This window comes from Kogia breviceps, chromosome 15 (assembly GCF_026419965.1).
Source record: "Kogia breviceps isolate mKogBre1 chromosome 15, mKogBre1 haplotype 1, whole genome shotgun sequence".
NCBI lineage: Eukaryota > Metazoa > Chordata > Mammalia > Artiodactyla > Physeteridae > Kogia > Kogia breviceps.
The window spans coordinates 89,805,551-89,831,916 of NC_081324.1; the positions used below are offsets into that span (position 1 = coordinate 89,805,551).

Below are 26,366 nucleotides of genomic sequence, written 5' to 3' on the forward strand. Positions count from 1 at the left end.
TTTGAAAGTTCGCAACTGGAAGATTCGTATGTAGGGGACTTACTGTATATTAGATACACCCCCATTTGTCAATAAATACATAATAAGGGCTTTCCTGGTGGTGCAGTGGTTGAGAGTACGCCTGCCAATGCAGGGGACACGGGTTTGTGCCCCGATCCGGGAAGATCCCACATGCCACGGAGCGGCTAGGCCCGTGAGCCATAGCCGCTGAGCCTGAGCGTCCAGAGCCTGTGCTCCGCAATGGGAGAGGCCACAGCAGTGAGGCCTGCGTACCGCAAAAAAATAAAAAATAAAAAAATATAAAATTTTAATGACCACATTATATTCCATTTTATGGTCATACACAATTTTTAAAAAACAATTAGCTATTATTGGGAATTTAGGTATTTTAGTTTTTCACTAGAGTATGAAACTCAGATGACTATTGTTACTTATACATGTTTGAATGAAGGGTTCTTTTATAAAAGCTAAGAAAAAATTGCTAGGTTAAAGGTTTAGAATATTCTCGCTTTGGACACATACTGCTTGCCTGTCCCCCAGAAAGGTTGTGTGAATTTGTTTCCATCAGTAGCCTAAAGAACATGGTACTCTCACCAGTACTGAGCCATTTCACTCCTTTTAATGTAATACACACTGTAGCAGCATATGAACAGTGGCCAAACAAGGTATATGAACTTGAGGGTGGTAGAGGCAGGGCAGGGTATATGAATAATTAAACCTCACTTCTCTTAACAGTCTTAGTTTCTGCGTGCCTGTCAATTGTTAGAATATCTTGCTATGCTGAGTGTGACTCCAGCGCTTAGAAAAAAAGAAATTTTGATTTTATGCAATTTTTGCCTTATACAATCACTTGAAGCCCAATTCTTATTTTAAGTTCAGCCTCCACTGAAATACTAAGTAAACAAAGAAAAGGCACAAAAGTTTGGAAAAAACCATAGATGTTTAAATGAGTACCTATTATGGGCCAAGTACTAGGAATAAAACAATGAACAATTTAGAGTTCCCACATTACCAAAGCTTAAAGTTTAGAGGGCAAGACACATAATTAACCAGGCATTACTGTGAAGGTGTGAAAAGCATGTTAAAGCAGATGTAGGATACAATACCTAAAGGATGAACAGGCCAGGTTAAGGTCCAGAGAGAATGAAGAGATGGAGCAGCAAGGGCTGTGGCCTGAAAAGGCAGGTAAGAGTTTAGCATGAAGGGGTCTTGTAGAACATTTAAGGTAAAAGGAGGGAAGTCCAGTTGAGGATTTAAAAGTGAGATGTAATATAACCAGATTAGTACTTGAGATGAATCACCCTGGGAGCAGTATGGAGAACAGATGAAAGGAAAGCAAAATATATTAACAATATTGCTCATGCAGTGTTGGTTGTTATTATGAAACATCTGGAGGGGAAAATGGATTAAATGTACATTATAGTCTATCCACATAATCAAATACTAAACTATTTCAATGAAAGAATGAAATAGAACGATATATACTGACATAGAAAGATATGATTTAAAAAGATGGAATGAAAGTTATGACAATTTCTGTACAAAGAAAGCTATATTTGTATGTACATGGAATGTACAGAAAGTGCACTCATCCACAATATTAAATTTCTAAGGCAGGAGGACCTGTGAAGGAGGAGGACTTTCTCTTGTGTAGGGCTGATGTTGTTTACATTTTTTCTCATATGCATGTATTACTTTTATAATAAAAAACCACCAAGAGTATGTTGCCATACATTTGCTTTTGAAGACTTCATCTAATTTGACCTCATAGTAGCATTTAAAACAACCTATTTTACCTTCCTTCTTCAAACACTAGTTTGTCTTGGTTTAGTAAAACTCCATTTTTACTTACTTTAAATATAGGAGGTCTCCATGGTCAGTGGTAGACATTCTCTTTTCACACCATCCATTTTCCCTATACAATCTTACTCACCTCCACAAAACCCAGTACAGTCTATCTCCTGATGTTGCTAAAATTACATCGCTGTCCTAGACACCTCTTCAGGTTCAGAACTACACATCAGCCCGTTCATCTATATATCTCACAACTCTATAAAAAGGACTAAAACTGTGACTATTGCCTTTTTCTTCCATCATAGTTTCCTCCTTCCATATTTTTTTTCTTAATAAATTAGAGCTAATCTGGTCAGTATCTGTAAAACCAAGCAGCAAAATCTCAAGGGCTTCATTCAGCATTTAAAATTGGTAACTTCCCCTCTACTTGAAGACTCTCTGGTTTTCTCATGCTGAAATGTTGGGATTTCCCTCCTGCTTCTCTGACACCCGCTTTCAATGACCTCAGCTCCATCCTCTCTAGCCTAAGCACAAAAGTTCTATCAATATTCCTCTTCCATTCCTCCCTTTTCTATGTTCTTATCCAAATTTGTACATCCAACATAAAATATTTAAGTCTACATACCTTGTGATCTTTTTCTTTTTTAAAACGAGGTTACTGTATTTGTGTGTGTGTGTGTGGTACGTGGGCCTCTCACTATTGTGGCCTCTCCTGCTGCAGAGCACAGGCTCTGGACGTGCAGGCTCAGCGGCCATGGCTCACGGGCTTAGCCGCTCTGCGGCATGTGGGATCTTCCCAGACCTGGGCACAAACCCATGTCCCCTGCATTGGCAGGCGGACTCTCAACCACTGCGCCACCAGGGAAGCCCGAGGTTACTGTATTGACTGTATTTACATACTGTTTTTAAAAAATCAATAAGCTTATTTTTCTCACATAAAAAGATGCACAGATATAAGCAGTGTAGTGCTGGTACGGTTATTTGAAGATATCTTTGGGAAACCAGGATCTCTTTGACACCATCCTTGTCATCCTCATGGTCACAAGATGGCTCATTCAGCTCTATGAATGCAAAATCCAAAGGGAGAAGACTGGGGAAGACAGAAAGACAAAGTGCAAAAGGCAAAGAGAAAACACTACATAGGTCTGTCCGCAGTGATACTGTCCACTCCCTACAGAGAGGGATGAACTGGATGTTCGACTGGCTACTAACAATACCTGTCACACCAGACCAGAAAGCAACTCTCAAGAAAATAACAATAAAGTAGTATCATATTGTCCAGGTACTTTGAAGATAAAGCAATTAACTTAGAAATCCATAAGGTAACTGAAAACTTATTTAAAATAACTCTAAACAGCTATGGATCTGAAAGTCATAAAATCATAATAAATATCAGACAACAGAGTTAAAACTAAATTATCATACACCAAATGTGTTATATAACTAAAGGGGTGTTTATAGGACTATTTATAGCCTTAAATGCTTATTCTAGAGAACAAAGACTGAAATAATGAGCTTGGAATCCACCTTAAGACAATGAAAAAGGCAACTCCATGTTCTTAATAGTTACAAGGTTTCTCTCCCAGTATGAATTCTCTTGTGTATAGTAAGTGAAGAATTCTGAGTGAAGGTTTTTCCACATGTGTGAGTTCTCACATGTCTCCTAAGGGAGGAGGAAACACTGAAGGTTTTCCTGCATTCCTTACATTCATAGGGTTTCTCCCCAGTATGAGTTCTCACATGCATTCTAAGAGATGAGAGACCACTAAAAACCTTCCCACAGTCAGTGCATTCATAAAGGTTCTCTCCAGTGTGTGTTTTCTTGTGAACTTTAAGGTGCGAGCTTGTGTTGAAGGCTTTTCCACAGTCATTGCATTCATAGAGTTTCTCCCCACTGTGTATTCTCTTGTGCACTATAAGGTAAGAACTTGTGCCAAAGGATTTTCCACAATGATTACACTCATAAGGTTTCTCTCCAGTGTGAGTTCTCACATGAACCTTAAGAGACGTTTTTTGACCGAAAGCTTTTCCACATTGATTACATTCATAGGGTTTCTCACCAGTGTGAGTTCTTATATGTCTCTTTAGGGTTGAGGAATCATTGAAGACTTTCCTACATTCTTTACATTCATATTGTTTCTCACCCATGTGACTTCTCTTGTGCAAAATAAGATTAGAAATCCTTCTGAAGGCTTTTCCATGCTGATTATGTTCATGATTCTCTTCAGTAGGAGTTTGCTCCTGTTGCTTAAGGGATGACTGATGACAAAAGGTTTTGTTTTTATTACACTCATAGGAATTCTCCCCCATATGACAATTGTTGCATATAGGAAGCATATTATTATGTTTAAAGTGTATGCCATGTTTGGAGCATGTGTACTCTTTGTGCTGTTTGAGTTTTTTTCAAGATGCCACAGAGCTCTGTCATATTCATGACTTTCACAGACCCTCTCACTTACAGAGTTTTTTTCATAATTGTTTACGATTGAATTATGCTTCAAACACTCAATATCTAAGTAACACTTATGGCAATGTTTACTGATGGAAACTCTCTTTGAAAAAACAAGGTTTTTTTTTGTTTGTTTTGTTTTTGTGGTACGCGGGCCTCTCACTGTTGTGGCCTCTCCCGTTGCGGAGCACAGGCTCCGGACGCGCAGGCTCAGCGGCCATGGCTCACGGGCCCAGCCGCTCCGCGGCATGCGGGATCTTCCCGGACCGGGGCACGAACCCGTGTCCCCTGCATCGGCAGGCGGATTCTCAACCACTGCGCCACCAGGGAAGCCCAAAAAAACAAGTTTTGATCGGAGTTTAGAGTCCTCCTCTAATTCATGATAGTCATACAATCCCTCCTGAGATGCTGCCTTCTTTTGAGTAAATGCCACTTGCCTCAGAATCCCCTCTGGGATCTTGTGCTGTTTTCTGATGTTATGGCATTCCCAGTCTGCTCTTAATGTGGGAAACCAATCATCCGTTGTGAATCTTATCATTTTCTTGTCACTAGATGATTTTCCCCCAAAAATATTCTGGTTAGAAGTTGATTCTTTGGTTTTCAGTTGAATCTCCTAGTCTGGACAGGTGCCTTGGGGAATTCTCTTTTTCACAGTTCTTATGTCTTCTTGACCCGACAGGGAGATCACAGGCTTGCATAATTGATATTCCACTAACGTGAGATTTATATAGTTTTCCAACATTACATCTCTGTACATACTTCTCTGAGCAGAGTCCAGCATCATCCACTCCTGGGTGAACTCCACAGCCACATCCTTAAAGGACACTGGTCCCTGTAACCAGGTTGGTGGGAATCCAGGCACTATCCTTTTCCCCTCAGTATTTCTCACAAAGAAACAGGCAGAGTCCTGTGTAGGCAGAGCCCATATCGGGCATAGGTCAATGGCTGCCATCTTGAGAGCCTGAAAGTGACATCTGCCTGCACAATAGGGCTGAGAGAGCTGGATACTTCTTTTCTTGGTTTTCTGATCCAATCAAGTCAGGGATGCATTTGACTGGGTGTCCTTCCTGTAGCCAAAGAGGCAAGTTCAGGTAAAAGAAGAAAGGAGAAAATAGGGTCCCATTGGAGGCAAGGTTAAAAAAAAATTGTAGACCCTCTCGTACCTTCCAGCAAGGTCTCACCTGCTTGAAATATCTACTGGGATTTGTACTGACATGCAATATAGTCATCCTTGGCCCTCTACTGTTATCTTGGTTATTTATACTGGCTTCTCCTGTAGACTACTACTCAGCCCTGGGTAGAAAAAGCACTCATTATTTAAAAAAAATTAAAGTCAAAGAACCAGTTTAAAAAGGCATAGTTGGGCTTCCCTGGTGGCACAGTGGTTGAGAATCCGCCTACAGAAGCAGGGGACATGGGTTCGTGCCCCGGTCCGGGAAGATCCCACATGCTGTGGATGGCTGGGCCCATGAGCCATGGCCACTGAGCCTGCGCATACGGAGCCTGTGCTCCGCAAAGGGAGAGGCCACAACAGTGAGAGGCCTGCATACCACAAAACAAACAAACAAACAAAACAATAAAAAAGCATAGTTGTTTGAATTTCATGCATACTTTGCTACTTTTTAGTTTACTTTTTAGAATAAAGAATTTTTTTCTGCTAATTACAATTGCTTTATGTCAATTTATTTGTTGTATATGTAACTTGGTATTTACCCAAATAACCTCACATATAATTAATAGGACTGATGATTTGGCTGCTACCCTACTTAGGAATTTTATTGGAGTTGTTAGAAGTAAATATGTGACTTTGAAACAAACGTCCATTTGATTACCTCCAATTTAAACTCTGTCCTCAAAGTCTGTATTTCCTTATGATGATTCATTCTATCTAAAACTTTAATGGGATCAACAAAGAGGCATGAGCTATGTTCTAAGCTTTGAGACTGAGGCCTTTACAATTTTAGATGGCATAATACTTTCCTGAATAATTTTCATAATGGCTTTAATATAAATATCAAAACAATTGACACAGTATGAAACAAAAGAGGAATGCTTGGAGACTTTAAGGACCACAGCAAATCACGCAATAATGTATTACGCTAATATTTTTACAGATCTCAATTTTTTAAGATTAGTTGATAACCTTCAAATATAAGACTTCTATCTCAGTATTATACTTCAATAGAGTTCAGGTTTAATGGACAAAATTAGAGAATTGGCATTTTTATCTAGACAAAGATCTTCAACACATAGATTTTATGCCCCTAACCCAGAAGTGTATATAAGCCTGCCACTTTAGTGTAAATCAGATGGAAATATTTGTCTGATTTGTCCATTGCATGTACTCTGAATACCTAGAACACTCCCCAGCACATGGCAGACACCCAAAAAATGTTTATTGAATAAATTGAATGAATCTATGGCAATTAAGATTTTGTGGAAGAAGTATTTTTTTCCACATCTATACTCTTATAGAAAACAAAACCACGCAAAATCAGAGTTAGGCTTCCTCTTCAAAAAAGAACACTAGTTTGCCTTCTGGTTAAAATTGTTAAGCTGAGAATTGTACTCTGGGTTCATTTCTTCATTCCCCATAGTTTTATTTCTTTCTTAGTTACAGAACTAATAAAAAAACTAAACAACTTTACCAAACAACAGGAAAAAATATCTGAATAAATGGAGAGATTCACCATTTAAATACCATTCAGTATTAAAAGATTTCAATTTTTTTCAAACTAGAATTGCATTGGGATTTTCATTGAATTCATTCCTTCATGTTCAATAGGAACTTCTTGAAACATGACAATTTGTTTTATAAGTTTTATAGAAAAATTAAGACATGAATAACAAGGCAGTTATTTAAGTAATGCTTTGCTCTACTATATTATTTCAAAATGCATTATAAATCTCTATTAACTTAAACAGAATGATAATAGGGCAAAAAGAGAAAATAAAACAGAATAACTTCAGGGACTTCCCTGGTGGTGCAGTGGTTAAGACTCCACGCTCCCAGTGCACAGGGCCTGGATTCGATCTCTGGTCAGGGAGCCAGATCCCACATGCATGCCACAACTAAGAGTTCACATGCCACAACTAAAGAGCCCGCATGCCACAACGGAGTCAGAGAGACACAACTAAGACCCAGCGCAAACAAACAAACAAAAAACCTAGAGTAACTTCAGAAACAGATTCATGTGTAGCTAGACATTTACTGCATGATAAAGGCAGCACTATTAATCAGTGGGGGAAGGATAAACTAGTCATTAAATGGCATCAGGACAAATGGCTGTTAGGGAAAAGCATAAATCCTACTTCACACATTTACATTCTCAGATGGATGAAAGACATAAATATGTACCTGACAGGAATTCTAGAAGAGGAAGATAGAATACAAAAAATATATATATATTAGAGAAAATGATTGTTTTTATCCAAAGCTGAAAGATAGAAGTCCTTGATCTGCAAGTGTATGCACCACATGCCACACTGAATAAATGTTTTAAATCCACCAGATACACGAGCAAAAGCTGCAGAATACCAGGGATAATGAGTAAATATTTAAAGTTACTGGAAAGAAAAGGCAAATTACCTACAAAGGAATACCAATTATACTGACTACAGACTTCTAAGCTGCAAAGATAGAGGCCAGAAGACCACACAGTAATATATTCAAAGTACTAAAGGAAAACAATATAAACCCAGAATTCAACAGTGTGCTAGTGAGTGAGAGCAATAAAAAGACACTGACATATTTCAAAGTAACAATAGCATCCTCAAAAGATGCTCATAATAAGAGAAATGCAAACTGAAACACCGAGACATAATCTAAGGCACACCTTAAATTAAAAGAGGCCTAAACTTGCATAAGCCTTATTTGGACCATGATTTAAAGAAATTGTTTTTAAAAAAAGTTTTGTTGAAATAATAGAAAAATTTGAACAATATCTATATATTTGATATTAAGGAATTAATCCTAATTTTGTAGGTGTGATAATGATATCCTGGTTATGACTTTTAAAGGAGTACTTATCATTCAGAAATAAATTCTGAAATATTTACAAATAATGAATCATGTCCTAGATTTACTTCAGCATACAGTGACAGATACAAATGTGGTCATTATACTATTGACTTTCTATGTTTTGAAACTTTCATTAATATAAATTTTTAAAGCACCAGAGAGGGCTTCCCTGGTGGCGCACTGGTTGAGAGTCCGCCTGCCGATGCAGGGGACGCGGGTTCGTGCCCCGGTCCGGGAGGATCCCACATGCTTCAGAGCGGCTAGGCCCGTGAGCCATGGCCGCTGAGCCTGCGTGTCCGGAGCCTGTGCTCCTGAACGGGAGAGGCCACGGCAGTTAGAGGCCCGCGTACCGCAAAAACAACAACAACAAAAAAAACCCAAAACACCAGAGAGATATTTCATTTGTAAAATAGGATGTTACAGTTTTTGTTTTCTTTTTTCTTTTTTTTTGGCGGAATGCAGGCCTCTCACTGCTGCGGCCTCTCCCGCTGCGGAGCACAGGCCCCGGATGCACAGGCCCAGCGGCCATGGCCCCAGCCGCTCCACGGCACGTGGGATCCTCCCGGACCGGGGCACAAACCCGCGCCCCCTGCATTGGCAGGCGGACCCCCAACCACTGTGCCACCAGGGAAGCCCAAGATGTTACAGTTTTTTAAATCACAAAATGAGAGTTCTTAGGAAATTTTAGAAAAATTTAAAAATTATTTATTTTTTTGGCTGTGTTGGGTCTCCGTTGCTGCGTGCAGGCTTTCTCTAGTTGCAGTGAGTGGCGGCTACTCTTCATTGCAGTGCGCGGGCTTCTATTGCGGTGGCTTTTCTTGTTGTGTGCGGGCTTCTATTGCGGTGGCTTTTCTTGTTGTGGAGCACAGGCTCTAGGTGCGTGGGCTCCAGTCGTTGTGACACATGGGCTTAGTTGTTCCACGATACGTGGGATTTTCCCGGACTAGGGATCGAACCCGTGCCCTCTGCATTGGCAGGTGAATTCTTAACTGCTGTGCCACCAGGGAAGTCCCAGAAATTTAAAATTTTAATAACAAAACCCAAAAAAGGTTGAAGGTTTAAGGATAAAGTTGAAGAACTTTTCCAGAAAGCCAACCTTCCCTCCCCCCAAAAAAGATAAGCAATGAGACAGAAAGGGTAAGAAAATTATATGAACAATTTCAAAGGTTCAACACCAGATTATTCAGAGCTCAAGAAAGAAAAAATGGGAAGAAGAAAAAATCAAACACAGAGAAAATTCTTAAAAATAACACTATCCAGGGACTGATCCATCAAGTGGGTAATTTCTTAAAAGACTGGCAGTAAACATAACATCATGAAAAATTCGAGGATAAAATTCAAGGATAAACTGATGAATGTAAAGGTTTCAATGATGATAAACAGGTTACATACAAAAGAACAATGGAATAGGATTTCTCAACAGTAACACTGCTCCATTTTCTACCTAGCTTTGCCAGCTTTCAAAGTTCTGAGGGAAAATAATTTCCTTTCCAGGAAATTATACGAGTCCACAGTACCATGCAACTTTGAGGACAAAGTAAAATAATTTCTAGTCATACACAACCTTAATATACACCCCTTTTTCGGAAGATAATAAGGTTATCATCCATCAAAAAGGGAAAATAGAAGTTTCCAGGAAACAGGAGATCCAACACAGAGATGAGATGAGGGAATTGGTGAGGATAAAGGGAAGTCCCAGCATGCCAGTGTGCTGCAGCCTACAGAATAACTCATCAGTCTACACTGCAGCATGATGGAGGGCTCCTGGGGATGTGTGTTCAGGAAAAGAGAAAAATGATTAGATTGTGTGACAGGTTTGATCTTGAGGAAAATGGAATTGAGAGACATTTTACATAGGTTTAGGGAAAACAAAGCAAATAAATAAAAAGGCAATTATTCAAAACAGGAAAAGTAAAATTTATACAAGAAAGGAACTTTTTTTTTTTTTTTTTTTTTTTTTTTGTGGTATGCGGGCCTCACTGTTGTGGCCTCTCCCGTTGTGGAGCACAGGCTCCAGACGCTCAGGCTCAGCATGGCTCACGGGCCCAGCCGCTCCGCGGCACGTGGGATCCTCCCAGACCGGGGCACGAACCCGTGTCCCCTGCATCGGCAGGCGGATTCTCAACCACTGCGCCACCAGGGAAGCCCCAAGAAAGGAACTTATTACGGCTCAGCAATAGAGAATACTTATATAGTCATCACAACGAAAACACTGAAGATGAATTTAGCCAAAATTTTTGAGAGGAACTACATTACAATACTTGCAACATAATCACATTGATTTAAGGATGTAGGGAGGAAGGCAGGTATAATGGTCAATATTCTCATTTAACGCCTAAGAAACTAAAAAAAAATCTCAAATTGACGAACTGCTTAAAAATTTTAAACTGGTTGCCACCATAAAATTAATAAACAGAAACATGAATTAAACAGAGTTGGGAGACCAGAATGGGGAGCTCTCACATCCTGGGATCATAGCAGAGGCCAACAGGAAGAAGACAGACTCCTCTTCTTTCCTGGCAAGGACTCAGCCAATGAAAAGCCACAGATTGATTGTTTACTATCATCCTCCCAACTTCCTTTTTCCTCTCTATAAAAGTGCTCTTCTTCCCTTGCTGTGGGGGATTTCCATGGTAGCTGACCTTGAATTGCAATTCTCTGCTGATCCCCAAAAAGCCATTTTTGCTGGAGAAATACATGGCAGTCTATTTATTTCAGGTCAACACTACTGAGAAGAAACACTCCTGTTTTTATTATGAGCCTTTTAATATATAAGACTTTAAAAAATATATGTACACATTTTTCAGAAAGTAAATAAATTACAGAGAAAGTAAATAAAGCAATCAAATCAAGAAGTAGAAAAACAGCAAAAAGGAAAGGAAAATTTAAAAATAGAGAGCAAATGTTACTCTAATTGAAAACCAAAAACAAGGAACGTAAGACAAAACCAAAACACAGCACAGATTACCAAAACAACCCAAATCTGCTTCTTTGAAAAGATTAATGTAGATGTATATCTTGCAGAGCCAATCAAGAAAAAAGATGGCCCTAAGAAATATTAAACTCAAAAAAGAAAAAAATAGCTACAATTAGAGCAGTGATTTTAAAATATCACTAACAAACAGCAATTTAAAGAATCACCAAAAGGGAATTCCCTGGTGGTCCAGTGGTTACGATTCTGTACTTCCACTGTAGGGGACATGGGTTCAATCCCTGGTCGGGGAACTAAGATCCCACATGCTGCACAAAGAGGCCAAAAAAAGCAAAAACAAAAACAAAACACCAAAAAAAAAATCACTAAAAAAGAATAGTATGAACAACTTTATGTCAACAAACTTGAAAACTTAGATGATATGAACAATTTTCTAGAAAAACATGTGCCCCAAATTGACTCAATTAAGAACTACAAACTGAAATTAATCACTACCATTTAAAATGGAATCAGAAGTCAAATACCCACCCCAAAAGATTTTGAGCCCAAAACTTTCAAGGGAAAAATTATTTTACCAGGTAGAAGAAAAAAAGTTATGCTTCTCAAATTACTCATATGAGACTTGTAAAATCTTGCAAGGATAGTACAAAGAAAGATTAAGGTGCAATCTTAAGTCTGAACACTGAAAAAGTCCTAAGTAAAATATAAGTAAATTGAGTATGGCAGCGTATTAAAGTAATAATACAATGTCACATTCAAGCAAGGTTTAACCAGGAATGCAGGATGGTTAAAAAGCAGAAAAACTATTACTGTTATTATAATGTCATGGTATAATGAACACTCTTGTATCCATCACTCTATTTTGAAGCAGATCTAGGAATGATGTATTAAGGTTAGCCTTAGAGAAATGGTATCTTGTTACTGTGATGCAATCCATTAACAGATTAAGGGGTGCAGACCAAGAATGTCACCTGCCATATCAGTAAAGGATGTTGTGGCCTTCAAGCCACCAGCCACTGCAGTCACTCCAGACTGTGCACCCTGAGGGGATTCAGGATGGAGAAAAGCAGAATATGGCCGTAGATAGTTAAGCTGTGTATCAAAGGAATGATTTCAATGAGCCCAGACTCTTGCATCTTCCCACACATAGAAAAGTGCTAAATTCATTAATCTGAGATGCCTGGTTCTCTTTAATGAACAGTCATCTCTTGATGTTCTGACCACCTGGTCTTTGCTGCAAAAACTCCTGTATATCCTGGCTCCCCCCTTATGGTTTCAGAGCTGTCCCTCAGAGCTATTCAGAAAGTCCACTGAATAAAACATAATTCTCAACTTTCAGGTTGTGCATTTTTTTTCAGTCGACAGTTTTGGCAAACAACGAAGGGACCCAGAGCTGACTTCGCTCCTTCGCATGAACTCTACAATGAACCAGAGCCTTGGTAGAGGCCTCCTGTGCCCGTCTGCCTCCTCAGAGAGTTCAGATGAATTTGGGTGAGTCTCTCCTGGTTCTTGGATCTCCCAACTACTGGTTGATGATCCTGTGTTTTATTTGGTGGTGTATAACAGGTGCTTGGCTCCCCAGGTGACAGATTCTGGGAGAAAGAAAACCCTCGCAACAGCTGAAAGACACTGAGCGGTCTGGGCTGAGTGGTTAGGTAGGAGGCTGACCTGGCATTCTTCCTCAAATGGCTATCTTAACAAGAATTTGTCAGGATAAAAGTGAAAATATGACATGAGAGCTTTCAGCACTGAAGAAGGGAATCTCATGGCCAGCAACGGCTTTTTCTCAGGCAACTGAGAAACTTGCAGGAGTGGTAAAGGCAAGTCCTCATACCATGCAGCCATCCCTATAAGGAAGCCCACTCAATTCAACTTACAAAAACTTGCTCTGCTTGGGACACAAATAAGAACTGGCCACTCTGTGATCCAAGCACCCAGGATGGTCTTATACTACCAGAGGGAGAACCTAGACACATAAGACAAGCTGAAAAGACTCTAGGGTAAAAACCTAGAGAAGTCAAGCTCACAAGCAGCGCACTGGGCCACCATGCAATTTCACTAGTAAATTTTATCCCCAATGAATTCAACTTTAAAATCGGAAATAGATTCTCTCAGATAAACTAGGGGCATCAGAAAGCCAGCCTCCATCCAACACCCCAGCCAGATGCATGTACGTATAGAGCTCACACTTGCAAGGATCTACTTAATTCGGAATTAAAGGAAATCTCACCCTGAAAATGACTAAGATGGGGCTCTTTTACTGCATACACAGTTAAGTTAGAGAAAGCTAGCTTGATAAAACATCTTTTCAGAATTCTGATCTTAAAGAAACAAAAGCTCTTCTAGGGAGAACTTGCATTTCTCTTCCTGTGCCTTTGAAATGTAAATGTTCTACCTGATCTTCTTGGGTATTTTGTGTGTGTGTGTGTGTGTGTGTGTGTGGTTTGAGAACTTGGTCTCTGCCATCCAAAAGGTACACATATTGTGTACATTTGGAGGCAGTCAAATAGCCTGGGATTCTGAGCAGTCATTTGTCTGACTGTACCAATTTGCAGGGGCTTTTTGTCACCTTAACCTTCATTGTGTCAGCCTGTACAACAAAGGCGTTTACTTTCTTAAACTCTTTTTGGGAGTAAACTTTCTGGGTCTTGTTTAGGTGGCATCCTTTGCACTGTCTTGTGGGGAAGCCTCTTGTATCTTATTGGTTTGAGTCACTATTATGATATATCTCATTAATGGCCAGATGATGGATCCTTCAAATGGGAGAAACTTCCAAATTGGTAAATTTTTAGAGAGCACTCATTATAAACAGCTGTTTTGTTGGTACCTATTGGGGGGAAAAACACATTAAACAGTGGAAAAAATATATACATAAAATGGTTAATCTAAGAACTCCTTTAATTTAAAACAAACAAAAAACTGTCTTGGGAAGTCTTATTTGTGGTCTATGCTTCCCCTCAATGGGTCTTACAGATGCTAATAAAAACATTAGAATAATTAATGTTAATTAGGTTAATAGGGAAATTTTTTAAAAAAACTGAAGGGAAAGTCTAGAGATTTTTTTCCCAACCGGTTGGAAATTTTAAAGTGACTCATCCCCAAAAGATAAAGAAATCTCTAAATGGTTATTAAGAAATGGGATAAATAAAACAGATGTGAATAGGATTAAAACAAAAGATTTTGGTACAATACTACCTAAGGTTGGATGGGCCAAAGGGACCCATACAAGTCCACCCTATTTACCCCAGTTAAAATATATATGTTTAAAGGGCTCAGCCATTCCTAGTGAAGCAGTGGTTAAGAATCTGCCTGACAGTGCAGGAGACATGGGTTCGAACCCTGGTCCAGGAAGATCCCACATGCCGTGGAGCAACTAAACCCATGTGCCACAACTACTGAGCTTGTGCTCTAGAACCCGGAAGCCACAACTGCTGAGCCCGTGTGCCACAACTACTGAAGCCTGTGTGCCTAGAGCCCATGCTCTGCAACAAGAGAAGCCACTGCAGTGAGAAGCCCGCACACCGCAATGAAGAGTAGCCCCCGCTCGCCACAACTAGAGGAAGCCCGTGCGCAGCAACGAAGACCCAATGCAGCCAAAAATAAATAAATAAATAAATTAAAAAACATTCGTTAAAAAAAATAAAGGGGTGGAAGAAAATTACACTGAGATAAGCTGACCAACAATTACTTGGGGCAACAGTTAGGCCAATTAATCAAGTTAAAAGATTGACAAAAGGGCCTGAGTCCCTTGGTTCAACCCCTCACTGGGGACCCCAGAGCATTTTATACAAAATAGATAAAATGGTTGAGGGATAAATGAAAGGAAAATTTGTAGGACTCCTTATAAGACCAAGACTTGTTGATAAAGTCTTGGTTGATAAAAACCTTTAATGTTGGTGACCAATGAGTAATGCTTCCCCTGCTTTGTATTGGTATTATAAGACAAGGCATGTAGATGTGCCCCACAGGAAATATTAATTAAACATACAAAAGGAGGGCTTCCCTGGTGGCGCAGTGGTTAAGAATCCACCTGCCAATGCAGGGGACACAGCTTCGAGCTCTGGTCCAGGAAGATCCGAAATGCTGTGGAGCAACTAAGCCTGTGCGCCACAACTACTGAGCTCATGTGCCACAATTATTGAAGCCCGTGCTCCACAGCAAGAGAAGCCACCATGTTGAGAAGCCCACGCACCACAACGAAGAGTAGCCCCCACTCGCCGCAACTGGAGAAAGCCCACGCACCACAACGAAGAGTAGCCCCCACTCGCCGCAACTGGAGAAAGCCCACGCACAGCAATGAAGACCCAACGTAGCCGAAAATACATAAAATTAAATCTTAAAAAAAACACAACAGGGCTTCCCTGGTGGCGCAGTGGTTGAGAGTCCGCCTGCCTATGCAGGAGACACGGGTTCGTGCCCTGGTCCGGGAGGATCCCACATGCCGTGGAGCAACTAAGCCCGTGAGCCATGGCCGCTGGGCCTGCGCGTCCGGAGCCTGTGCTCTGCAGCGGGAGAGGCCACAACAGTGAGAGGCCCGCATACCGCAAAAATAAAAAATAAAAAACAAAAAACAAAAAAAAAACACAACATACGAAAGGAAACCAATAGAGCCGTACAATATAAGGTAAAATCTGGGAACAATATTCAGGGGCTAATAAAACTAATAACAGATTTTGCTCTGGGTCTAATCTGTGCAATCAGAAAAAGGGCCTTTGTTGAATGCCTTATACAAGCCTTTGAAGATATATTAAATTGAACCCTAAACTTCTAGTACATAGAACTCTTAATTTTCAGTTTAGTTGGAAATCTTCTCACTAATATAAAAAAGCAAATTAAAGAAAATATAGTTGGGCAATCTTTTAATATCGTTTAACTGACAAACCAGTTTTCTTGAGAATTAAAAGCAGCTGTCTTTGTCTTGCAAATCTCTACAAATCAGAAATGTAAATACAGCCCACAGTGACCTGAGACTGAGCCCAATTAGCTCACTCAGGTAAAACCAGAAACGAACAAACAAAACAGAAGAATGGCCTTTTTAAACTCAAACCACTGGAAAGGTTCCCTCACCCAAAATCGAATTCATAGCCTACTTAAGGACAAACAGAATTTTTTTTAAAAAATAATTTTTTTTGCGATACACGGGCCTCTCAGTGTTGTGGCCTCTCCCGTTGCGGAGCACAGGCTCAGGACGCGCAGGCTCAGTGGCCATGGCTCACGGGCCCAGCCGCTCCGCGGCACGTGGGATCTTCCCGGACCGGGGCACGAACCCCTGTCCCCTGCATCCGCAGGCGGATTCTCAACCACTGCGCCACCAGGGAGGCCCTAAAAAATAAATTTATTTCTTTATTTATTTTTGGCTGCGTTGGGTCTTCATTGCTGCACACTGGCTTTCTCTAGTTGTGGCGAGCAGGAGCTACTGTTCGTTGCGGTGCACGGGCTTCTCATTGCGGTGGCTTCTCTTGTTGTGGAGCATGGGCTCTACGCATGCAGCCTTCAGTAGTTGTGGCGTTTGGGCTCAGTAGCTACAGTGTGTGGGCTCTAGGGCACGTGGGCTTCAGTAGTTGTGGCACACGGGCTCAGTGGTTGTGGCGCATGGGCTTAGCTGCTTCGCGGTATGTGGGATCTTCCCGGATCAGGGATCGAACCTGTGTCCCCTTCATTGGCAGGTGGATTCTTAGCCGCTACGCCACCAGGGATGTCCCAGACGTGTTATATTTTTATTGTACCTAGCTTTACCGAAGGTCAGTGTGTTCACGTTACTTCTGTTGCAGTTTGTCAGCAAAAAATTAACTTGGTATGATGATATTTTCATAACTTATAAAATAAAGGTAAATGAGTTAAGAGTTTTCAAGTGAGCTCTTTAGGAATAATTATGTGTTGGGTATGTCTATTTAAAATAGGTTCTCCAGGGACTTCCCTAGCGGTCCAGTGGTTAAGACTTCACCTTCCAATGCAGGGAGTGCTGGTTCCATCCCTGCTCAGGGAGCTAAGATCCCACATGCCTCATGGCCAAAAAACCAAACCATAAAACAGAAGCAATATTGTAACAAATTCAATAACAATTTTAAAAATGGTCCACATCAAAAAAAAAATCTTAAAAAAAATAGGTTCTCTAGATTTTTGGTAACTTGAGTTTTGCTAAGTTAAGTGATGGGAATTCATTGAACATCCAGGTCATTTCAAATAAGATAAAATACTGGAACATTAATTGCTAAACAGGTCTAAATTTATCTCCTTTTGTCCCCTTACAAGAGGGAAACTAAAGATGTGTGGGTTTATTAGACACACGCCTTGTACCACAATGAAGAAAGAAGTCAGAAGGTGTATGTTACTAGGGGTTATGGAATATTCCTAAGTTTGCCAACCAGGAAACGCTGGTATGACAAACAGTTCACAACTACTTGCTGCTTGTCAGTTTTCACTAGAGATTAAGGTTTTAAGGGTAAAACTGTAACATGTAATTAAAGCTACTAAAAATATTAAGGGAAATATTTTAATGTGCAAGGAAGGTAGGATGCATGTTTTCAGTAAAAGAAGGTATGCAGAATAGAAGTGAAGTTGTTGGGAAAATAAGGGTGATTTTTGCCCTAGAGCTGGTTATTTCCAGATAAAAAATAAGGAACAAACTAACATGGATACAGAAAGTTTTGTAAGTTTGTAGAAAGGGAGCCCTGAAAAAGTAGCTTTGTACATGGTTAGGACTGGATTAAATTTAATTAGGTAAATGGATTTTGTTATTAAAAGTAGCCTGGTGCAAGACTTGATTTGGTTCCTCTCTGTTAAGAGAACAAAGTTTTCTTGAACAGTGCTCTTGGTAACACATTGTGTGAATTTCTTTGCCTTTAAGTGATCTTTATTTGTTTTTGAAATCTTTTGTCACTTTGGTTAAGTGAATAAATATTGTTTCACCGTGTCCTATGATCCTATTTGACCAAGTGCTTCGAAACTTTTTTTTTTTTTTTTTTTTTTTTTTTACTGCGGTACGCGGGCCTCTCACTGCCGGGACCTCTCCCGCTGCGGAGCACAGGCTCCGGACACGCAGGCTCAGCGGCCACGGCTCACTGGCCCAGCTGCTCTGTGGCATGTGGGATCTTCCCGGACCGGGCACGAACCCGTTTCCCCTGCATTGGCAGGCGGACTCCCAACCACTGCGCCACCAGGGAAACCCTGAAACCTTTTTGATATTTTTGACAAACTTCCCAAATATCAAATTCTAACTAAAGTTCTTCTGACCTTCAGCCAACTCTGGGATGCTTCAAAGGAGCCCTGAGACATCTCAGAGAGGAATATTAAACTAATTAGTCTTATTTGGTATATTAAATTACTTGAGAAACATTGTCAAGTGTTTGGACATAAACCTTAGGTTATATTGTATGGGTAAATGTCATTAATATAGATATTCCAAAATTTATATGGAATTCCTAAAAAATGTGATGTCCTTGTATAATGTATCAGTCATAATTCTAGTTATTATCTTAAAATGTTGTATTTCACAGAAATATCCAAGTTTCTTGTCAACTGCCTTGGAATCAGATCTTTGACCATGTCATTTTAAGTCTTTTGTCATTTATAGACAATCATTATTTTACACTGATGCTTTTATAAAATGAAGATCTTCAAGAGGATTCATAAAAAGGATTTTTTGACAAATACAAGTATAACTTTTAAATCATACCACTGAAATGGGTAAGAAATTACAAAACTCTAATGGAAAACCTGTTGACTTCATCCAGAATAACAGGAATTAATTACATGGGATTGAATGAACTGATAAATATGATTCATAATTTTATGACATTTTAATGAAATATACTGGCTTTTAATCTTCGTTTTCCAGAAAAACCCTTCCTCCTATGTATGCTATGACCTACAAGTTGATAAAGTATGCCTTTGTAAACAAAGATGAAACATTTATCTTTTCCTTTCTACCTGATCCTTCCAGACTTTGGCTTTTCCAGCTGGCTGCACTGTGGACTTGATGGCCTACTGTGACTAGATTACAACTAGTTATACTAATCATTGTTTTAATTTGCTCTCTCTCGTTCTCAAATTATTTATGCCTCGTGTCTCTCTCCGCTATACTGTAACTTTATTAATGTTACCAGCTGTCATATTCTGTCTGTCTTCTAAGATTGTTGTCTATTGAATTACCCAATGCGTTAGCAGGCCTCCAACAAAATTAATGATGTCCCAAGAAGTTAACCATATACTTAACTCTACATAGAATAATTGTAATAGTACAACTCTAAATACGGTTAGAAGCAACACGGGAAAACATCTACTGGATCATATTAACTAGTAAGACAAGCGATCCAGAGAATTTTAGATTCTCAACAGGGCCTAATCTAAAAAACAAACAAACACAAAAAACCCAGCGCATCGAATGGCCTATCAACAGAAACTCTGCCTGATCTAGGAATGAGCGTTCCTAGTGCCATGGGACAAAACTGGTCATGGAGACTTCCCTGGCGGTCCAGTGGTTAAGACTCCGCGCTTCCACTGCATAGAGCACGGATTCAATCCTCGGTTGGGGAACTAAGATCCCACATGCTGCAGCGCAGCCAAAACACCCCTAAAACCAAGAAACTGGTCATGAAATGCCTCCCAAATATTAGCCAAATTTATGAACAAGAGGAGGCACTGTGGAAGAAGAATGTCACCTGCCACATCAGCAAACAAAGGATGTTTGCAGCCTTCAAGTCATCAGCCACTGCAGCCGTCCTGACTACACCCGGAGGGGATTCAGGGTGGAGACAAGCAGGATACTGGCCCTGGAGAGTTAAAATCCTATCAAAGGACTGACTTCAAGGAGCCCAGACACTTGCATCTTCCCACACAGAAAAGTGCAAAGGTCATTAACTTGAGGTGTTTGGTTCTCTTTAATTGACCGAAATCTTCCGAGGTTCTGATTACCTGGCTTCTGTTGCAAGCCTCCTGTATACCCTGCTCCCCCTTTACTCGTGGGGAGCAGTCCCTCAGAGGTCTCGGAGAGGCTGAGCCCGGGCTACGGCCTCAGAAAGTACGCGCAACGTAACGGAATCGTCAACTTCTGGTTTGTGCTTTTTTTTCAATTGACCGGGGTTAAGACAGATGGAAGAACAGGTCCTGGACAAAGTAAGGCGTACAAGCAGGACATCCCTGCTCCTCTCACTCACGGGGTAGAGTCAGATTCCCTACCCGCGCCTGGCCTGCTCACCCCCCAGCGCCCGCTCCGCCCCAGGGAACCCAGGGCCCCAGGAACGCAGCCTCCCGCCCCGCCCGCTAGCCCAGCGCCTCCTGGCAGCCCCCGCCCCACAGCTGGGGAGAACTCCGAGGAGGGCCCACCGCTTGGGTGCACGCTCCCCTCGCCCTCCCCCCTCCCGCGTCTCCTCAACGTCCGCGCGCCCGCGCGCTCACCTGTCCTCGGGGTGCCTGCCTCTCGCGTGGGAACGACCGGGCTGCAATGGGGAGGGAGGCGAGAGCGCGCGGAGCAGGCAGCGGCGCCGAGGGCCCTCAGCCGGGAGGCGAGGAGCGGAGCCGCGCGCTTCCCAGGCCCGCGGAGCCAGGGTCGGGACTCCACTTCCCAGGAGCCCCCGCGCCGACCCGCGGAGCGATTCTGGGCTTTGCGTCCGGCTGCGCTTCTCGGCTGGTCGTGAGTGGACGTGGAGCGCGTGCGCGAGGGCCCGGGGCGCGGCGTGGGCTGTGGGGGCCGGGCGGGCGCAGGAGGCCGGGCGAGGACCGAACTGCCGCCGCCCGCCCTGCGGACCCGCGCGGGACGCGGAGGCCCGGATGTGGGCGCGCTCGCCGAGCCGCTGCCTTTGTGACGGTGCCGCCCAGCCGGCGACGCTCCCGGTGCTGCGCCTGCAGGTGCCGATCGCAGGTACAAGCGAGAGGGCTGGATGTGGTTTCTTCCTAGCGGGAGGCGGCGTCGCCGTTTCCTCGTCTCCTCGCCGAGGCGGACGGTTTTCACCAACAAATGGTTTTTCTTCCCTGTGGTCTCCCGGCCGGAGTGACCCCCGCTGCCACTTGGATTAGCGCGCCTTTGCGTTGGTGGGAAAGGACCCTGACGCCCGGACGCGCCGGGCGGTGGTGGGGAGTTTGAACCACATATTCTCAGCGATGCAAAATAAGATTTCTTCTATTCCTGTTTCTTTTTTTTTTTTCCTTCCCAACTGGGGCTAGGTGTTTAAAACTTTGCATATAGCCTTTCCAGCATCCGCTAAACGTGATTATGCTCTTTTTTTGTTAGAGTAGGAAATTTGTTTACAGTAAATGTCCTAACGTTCCTAAAAGACATCCAACGTGGTTATACTGGTTTTAAAAAATATATACTTCTGGATTCTATTCGTGGATATTATATATAGAAATTATATGCTGCAAACATTGATGAAGTGGGTCTACTTTGAAGAAGTTTGGTGGCAGAAAGGGCTGGATTGATTTCTATTTCTTGCTCCAGTCTAAAAATATTCATTAAAAAACTTTTTACTTATTGAGACTTATTTTGGCAGTTATTTCCTCAGAATTGCGTGTCTTATCAGTATTTTGTGTTGAAGATCCAGCAGGTTCGGCATCTCTAGCTCCTGGCTTCCTGATCTTCAGTTGTTGGGTTTTCTTTTTTAATCAAATAGATTAATTGAGGGTGTGTATGTGTTTAACCTAGTTTTATTTTTCAGAGATAGCTCATAATTATTATATTTTTATTTTCTCTTGACAGTTAAACGAATCAAATTTGTACATAAACTAACACCTGGTATGAATGTGAAAGATGAGGTTGACATCAAAATTACATAGATCCCACCTAAAGTATATGGAGAAGGTGAAGAATTTAAGTTCTATCTTTACTTCATATACAGAATATACTGTTAAAGAAAAAAATAAGAAGTAAAAGGGAAGACAGATTGTCATCCACAGTGCTAGCTAAAAAATATTAATCACCTTAGCGGTGTTGCCTAAGTTAACCTGGGACATAAGTAGCACAACCCCTCCCTGCCCCTTTTTAAACTACCTCAACGCTACAGTAATTTTCTTCGGTGACCTAACTAATCTCCTCTTCTCTTGTTTCATTAAAATTGTCCCTCTGTCTTGCAAAGCCTCCTGGACAGTGGATGGCACACATTCCTGCCCTTCTTGAAAATTGTTCATTTGTTCTTTCATTCCCTCTCTCAACACGTATTTCTTGAGCTCTTAGCATGTGCCAGTTACAGGGCCAGTATTTAAGATGTATATCGTAAGTTAAACGATGAAGTCTGCTTATCAGTATTTTATATAAACATGTCAAACTTTTGTTTAGGACAGGATACTAATAGTATTTACATAGATACAAGGTGTACCTTCTGGAAAAGAGATGACAAAGTATCTTATTAATTAACTACATCCCCAGCATGTACAAGAGATTTAGTTAATATCAATTGGTTTAGTAAAGGAACTGGAAAGGGCATATATATTAACAGATTGCTTAACTGTCCTCAGTAACAGATTTGCAAATACCTTTGTAAAAGAAAGTTTGTTCACAGCAGGAAGAAGATACCTAGTAATTTTAACTAGAAATGTATCTGAATAATAAGAGAAAACTTAAAAATAATCCTAGGAGTCATAAATAAGAATAAAGGTTGAGTAGGAATGAGAGCAGTTCTGTTTATGGATTAAATGCACTTGTCAAGAAAATATTACTGGGATTTTTTTTTAAAGAACCCCATGCAATTTGTTCTTTCTTTTATATCTCCATCTTCTTAAAAATGTTTCGAAAGTGACTCATTCCTTTTCCTTTTAATTAGATGAGAAAATGTTTCTCTTAAAGGAAAAATACTCCTAGAAATGATGAGTTCCCTTTGTTTTCATCACATAATTCAAGCACTGAAGTCTTAGTAGCATGTAGTTTAAAAAACATTTTAGTTTTTAAAAATTTTTGTTTTAAGGAAAAAGAAGTTTCATTGTGTGATATCTCCGTTTTGCCTACAATAGACTTTCACCTGTAGTTTTCCTTATAGCAGGACTCAGATTAGCCAGGGTCTTAAATCTTCTGGCTCTGAAGCAAGGTCAGGACTGGTGTGTCACCGGCTGTATATGCATCTCTGGCTTAGAACTAACACTAGGAGCATAATTTTTGCCTCTTTCCACACAATACCTTTCTGCTGTCTCATCCTTACCTTTTCTGGTCAATATTTTATTATGAAAAATTTTGAACATACAACTAAACTGAAAGAAGTTTATAGGGAATACTTGTACCCTCCTCTCCTAGACTCTACCATTAACATTTTACTACACTAATTTGAACATATATCTGTCTGTCCCTTTCTTCATCAGTTCCTCTTTTTTGGGATGCATTTCAAAGTAAATTGCAGCCATCAGCATGTTTTCCTGAAATACTTGTGAATGCATGTGCATTGTTAACCAGGATTTAATGTTTGTTTCGCTTTTGATGTGAAATTTACATAAAATGAAATGCACAACCTGAGAGTGTCCATTTGTTGAGTTTTCACAGATGCACAATCTTTGCCTTTTGTATCTTTGAGTATGTCTTTGCTGTCTCTGCTGCTGGGTCCTTTTGCTGGTGATCCCTTGTCCTTCACAGATGCCAGATACCAGTGAACTTATTCAGGACCTTAAGAGATCTGTTCTCTTTTATTAAAAATTACATACTCCATATGCCCAAGAAAAATGCTGTCCCCGAGAAGGTCTCGCCGGTCCGAGGGCGCTGGTCCTCAAGCACTGGGTGTTCCAGTCTCCATTGCCTGCCCTGAGGGCAGACATCTGTAGGAACAAGTTATCGCCAAGTGTTTGACAAATGCCGGAGTGAACAAATACGAAGCACAAGGCACTGTGCTGGCCTCTTTCCAGGTTTCAGAGTGAGGTTATCCCAGTTCTCAAGTGCTTCTTCATCTTACAGGGAGGTGGACAAATGAGCTGAGTGTTGAAGTGCTAGGAGCGTGTGGGCAAAAGGCTCCAGGGATTTTCTCTGGGACGATGGGAAGGCTTTTGGAAAAGCTGGCATGTGAATGAGGCTTAGAGAACGTGGGGCAAGTGCAGTAGGATTGAAGGTTGAAAGGTTGTCAGGGCCCAGAATGTGGATGGTTGTGATCAGAGCTGTGCGTGGAACCTCTGTGCCACAGATCGTAACTTCCGTAGCCTTCTTGCTGGTGCTGGAAGCTTCTTTCAGGCCATCTCCGCCCTGGTGGTGGGCAGAATAGCAGCTCTCAAAAGACATCTGAGTCCTAACTGCCAGAAGCTGTGGCTGTATCAGCTTATTGGCAGCAGGACCCGTGTAGATGTGATTCAGCTGAGGACCTTGGAACGGGGAGCCTGCCCTGAGTTATGTGGGTGGGACGGGGGGCAGAGGGTGAGGGTCGGAGGACTTGTGACAGCGGAGGCGGCAGGGCACAGAGGGCAGTGACCTTGCTGCTGCGGGCGTCCTGCCTGCAAGCCTGGTCCGTCCCTCTGAGCTGTTGAGCCCACCCCTGCCCTGCTTCACGCCCGCAGACACGCCCGGGTCCCCATTTGATCCTACCGCCTATTCTAGCTCCGCCCTTTCGCTGCTGTTCTCGCCTCCAAACTTTTCAGCCCTATTGTCGAATTTGTCTGCTGTTCCCGCTTTAGTGAACCCTCATCTAGCCAGTCAGGGCACCAGAATCCCTAATTCATCTGAACTCTGTTAATCCTCTCTTCCTTGAAGTTCTCTCTTCGGCCTTCTGATATATATCTCTGCAGCTCTTCTATAGATCTGTCTGTAGATCTTCTAATTCTCTGGTGGATCTTTCTCTGCTTCCTTTTCTCCTCTGTTTTCTTCCTAGATACTAATTTATCCCATAATTTTTTTCCCTTTTAGATCCCCATGATTTTTTAAAATTAATTACTTTATTTTTGGCTGCATTGAGTCTTTGTTGCTGTGTGTGGGCTTTCTCTAGTTGCGGCGAGCGGGGGCTGCTCTTCATTGTGTGTGTGTGGTGCGCGGGCTTCTCATTGCCGTGGCTTCTCTTGTTGCGGAGCACGGGCTCTAGGCGCACAGGCTTCAGTAGTTGTGGCACGCGGGGTGCAGTAGTTGTGGCTCGTGGGCTCTAGAGCACAGGCTCAGTAGTTGTGGTGCACGGGCTTAGTTGCTCCGTGGCATGTGGGATCTTCCTGGACCAGGTCTCGAACCTGTGTCCCCTGCATTGGCAGGCGGATTCTTAACCACTGTGCCACCAGGGAAGTCCCTATCCCACAATTTTCTGGTCCTATAGTTTATTTTATTCTCCATGGTATCTTTGGTTGATTTTATACACTGCCATGGTGTCATCTGATAATGCCGTTACCCAGCTTTACCAGATGTTCTGTCTCCTGGTGGGCTTTATAGGAATCATGTCGCAGGGATGTATCATCTCCCTTAGACCCCATCTGTCTCCTTCACCCGCATCAGAGTAGATGAATACATCACCCCCAAATCTGTGACTAAAGATACACCCCCACTCCCCCTCAAGAAGTTGTCCTGTTTGAGAATATAGCTGTGCAGCTTGAGTAGATCAGGTAGAACAGAAATGTGGATGGCAGGTGATACAGCTGGATAACCTTCACATCTAAACGTGTCCTTCTCCCTCTCCCTTCTCTGGCTCATGCACCATGTGCACAGCCAGTCCTACCCCAAGACATTATTGTCCATTCTGTCACCCAGAAACCTGGGGTCACCTTGAACCCTTAACCTGTATTCCCATCCACATCTAATCGGTTCCATTGCTGCCCTCCTTTGTGCTCCTGTCTTCTGGATTACAGTTTCCCTCCTGCCTGGTTTCTTTGCAGGTGTTTCATCCCCCTCTAGTCCATCACACAACTGCCTCAAAGGCAGACACATCTGTTGTCATTGCCCAGCTGACAGCATGTAGGCAAGAGTCTGTGTTTCTGAGGACGGCACTTCGGGCCTCTGTGACCTCGACCTGGCCTGTTGCTGGCTGCGCCCTGCCCTGCACCACATTTGACGGCCCCACTGATCTTCTCCGCCCACTTCACTGTCAAGGCCCTGCCTTTGTTCATGGTTCCCCACCCTCGCTTATCTGCCTGAACTCAGCTGCGCTCTGGAGTCAGCCTTGAGACCCCCAGCTGGTGCTGGTTGCTGTCTGTGTTCCATGGAGGTTGGTTTCTTCAGCTCGACTTAGCTGCTGAGGGCAGGGATAAATGCTTCACTCACGTTTTATCCCTTGGGCCTGGGACACAGCTGGGATCAT

The 26,366-nt window shown here is 42.0% G+C and overlaps 2 protein-coding genes across 6 annotated transcripts in view; one reads left to right on the forward strand and one right to left on the reverse strand.

Moving 5' to 3' along the window:
• Positions 1-3,331: 3,331 nt before the first annotated feature.
• ZNF891 (zinc finger protein 891) lies at positions 3,332-20,745 on the reverse strand. The gene is given in 4 exon segments (XM_059040782.2): positions 3,332-4,184; positions 4,187-4,342; positions 4,577-5,310; positions 20,593-20,745. Coding segments are annotated over 3 exon segments (1,599 nt in total). The 5' UTR covers positions 5,196-5,310; positions 20,593-20,745; the 3' UTR covers positions 3,332-3,360.
• The window catches only part of ZNF10 (zinc finger protein 10), a 78,779-nt gene continuing 71,694 nt past the window's right edge, over positions 19,282-26,366 (forward strand). Inside the window, exon 1 of one of the 5 annotated variants that reach the window (XM_059040751.2) lies at positions 19,282-21,055. In XM_059040751.2, coding sequence (XP_058896734.2) covers positions 20,639-21,055 — 417 coding nt within the window. In that variant the 5' untranslated portion in view covers positions 19,282-20,638. The remainder of the gene's footprint in view (positions 21,056-26,366) is intronic. The other 4 variants (XM_067014451.1, XM_067014453.1, XM_067014454.1 and 1 more) reach the window with 4 other exon arrangements.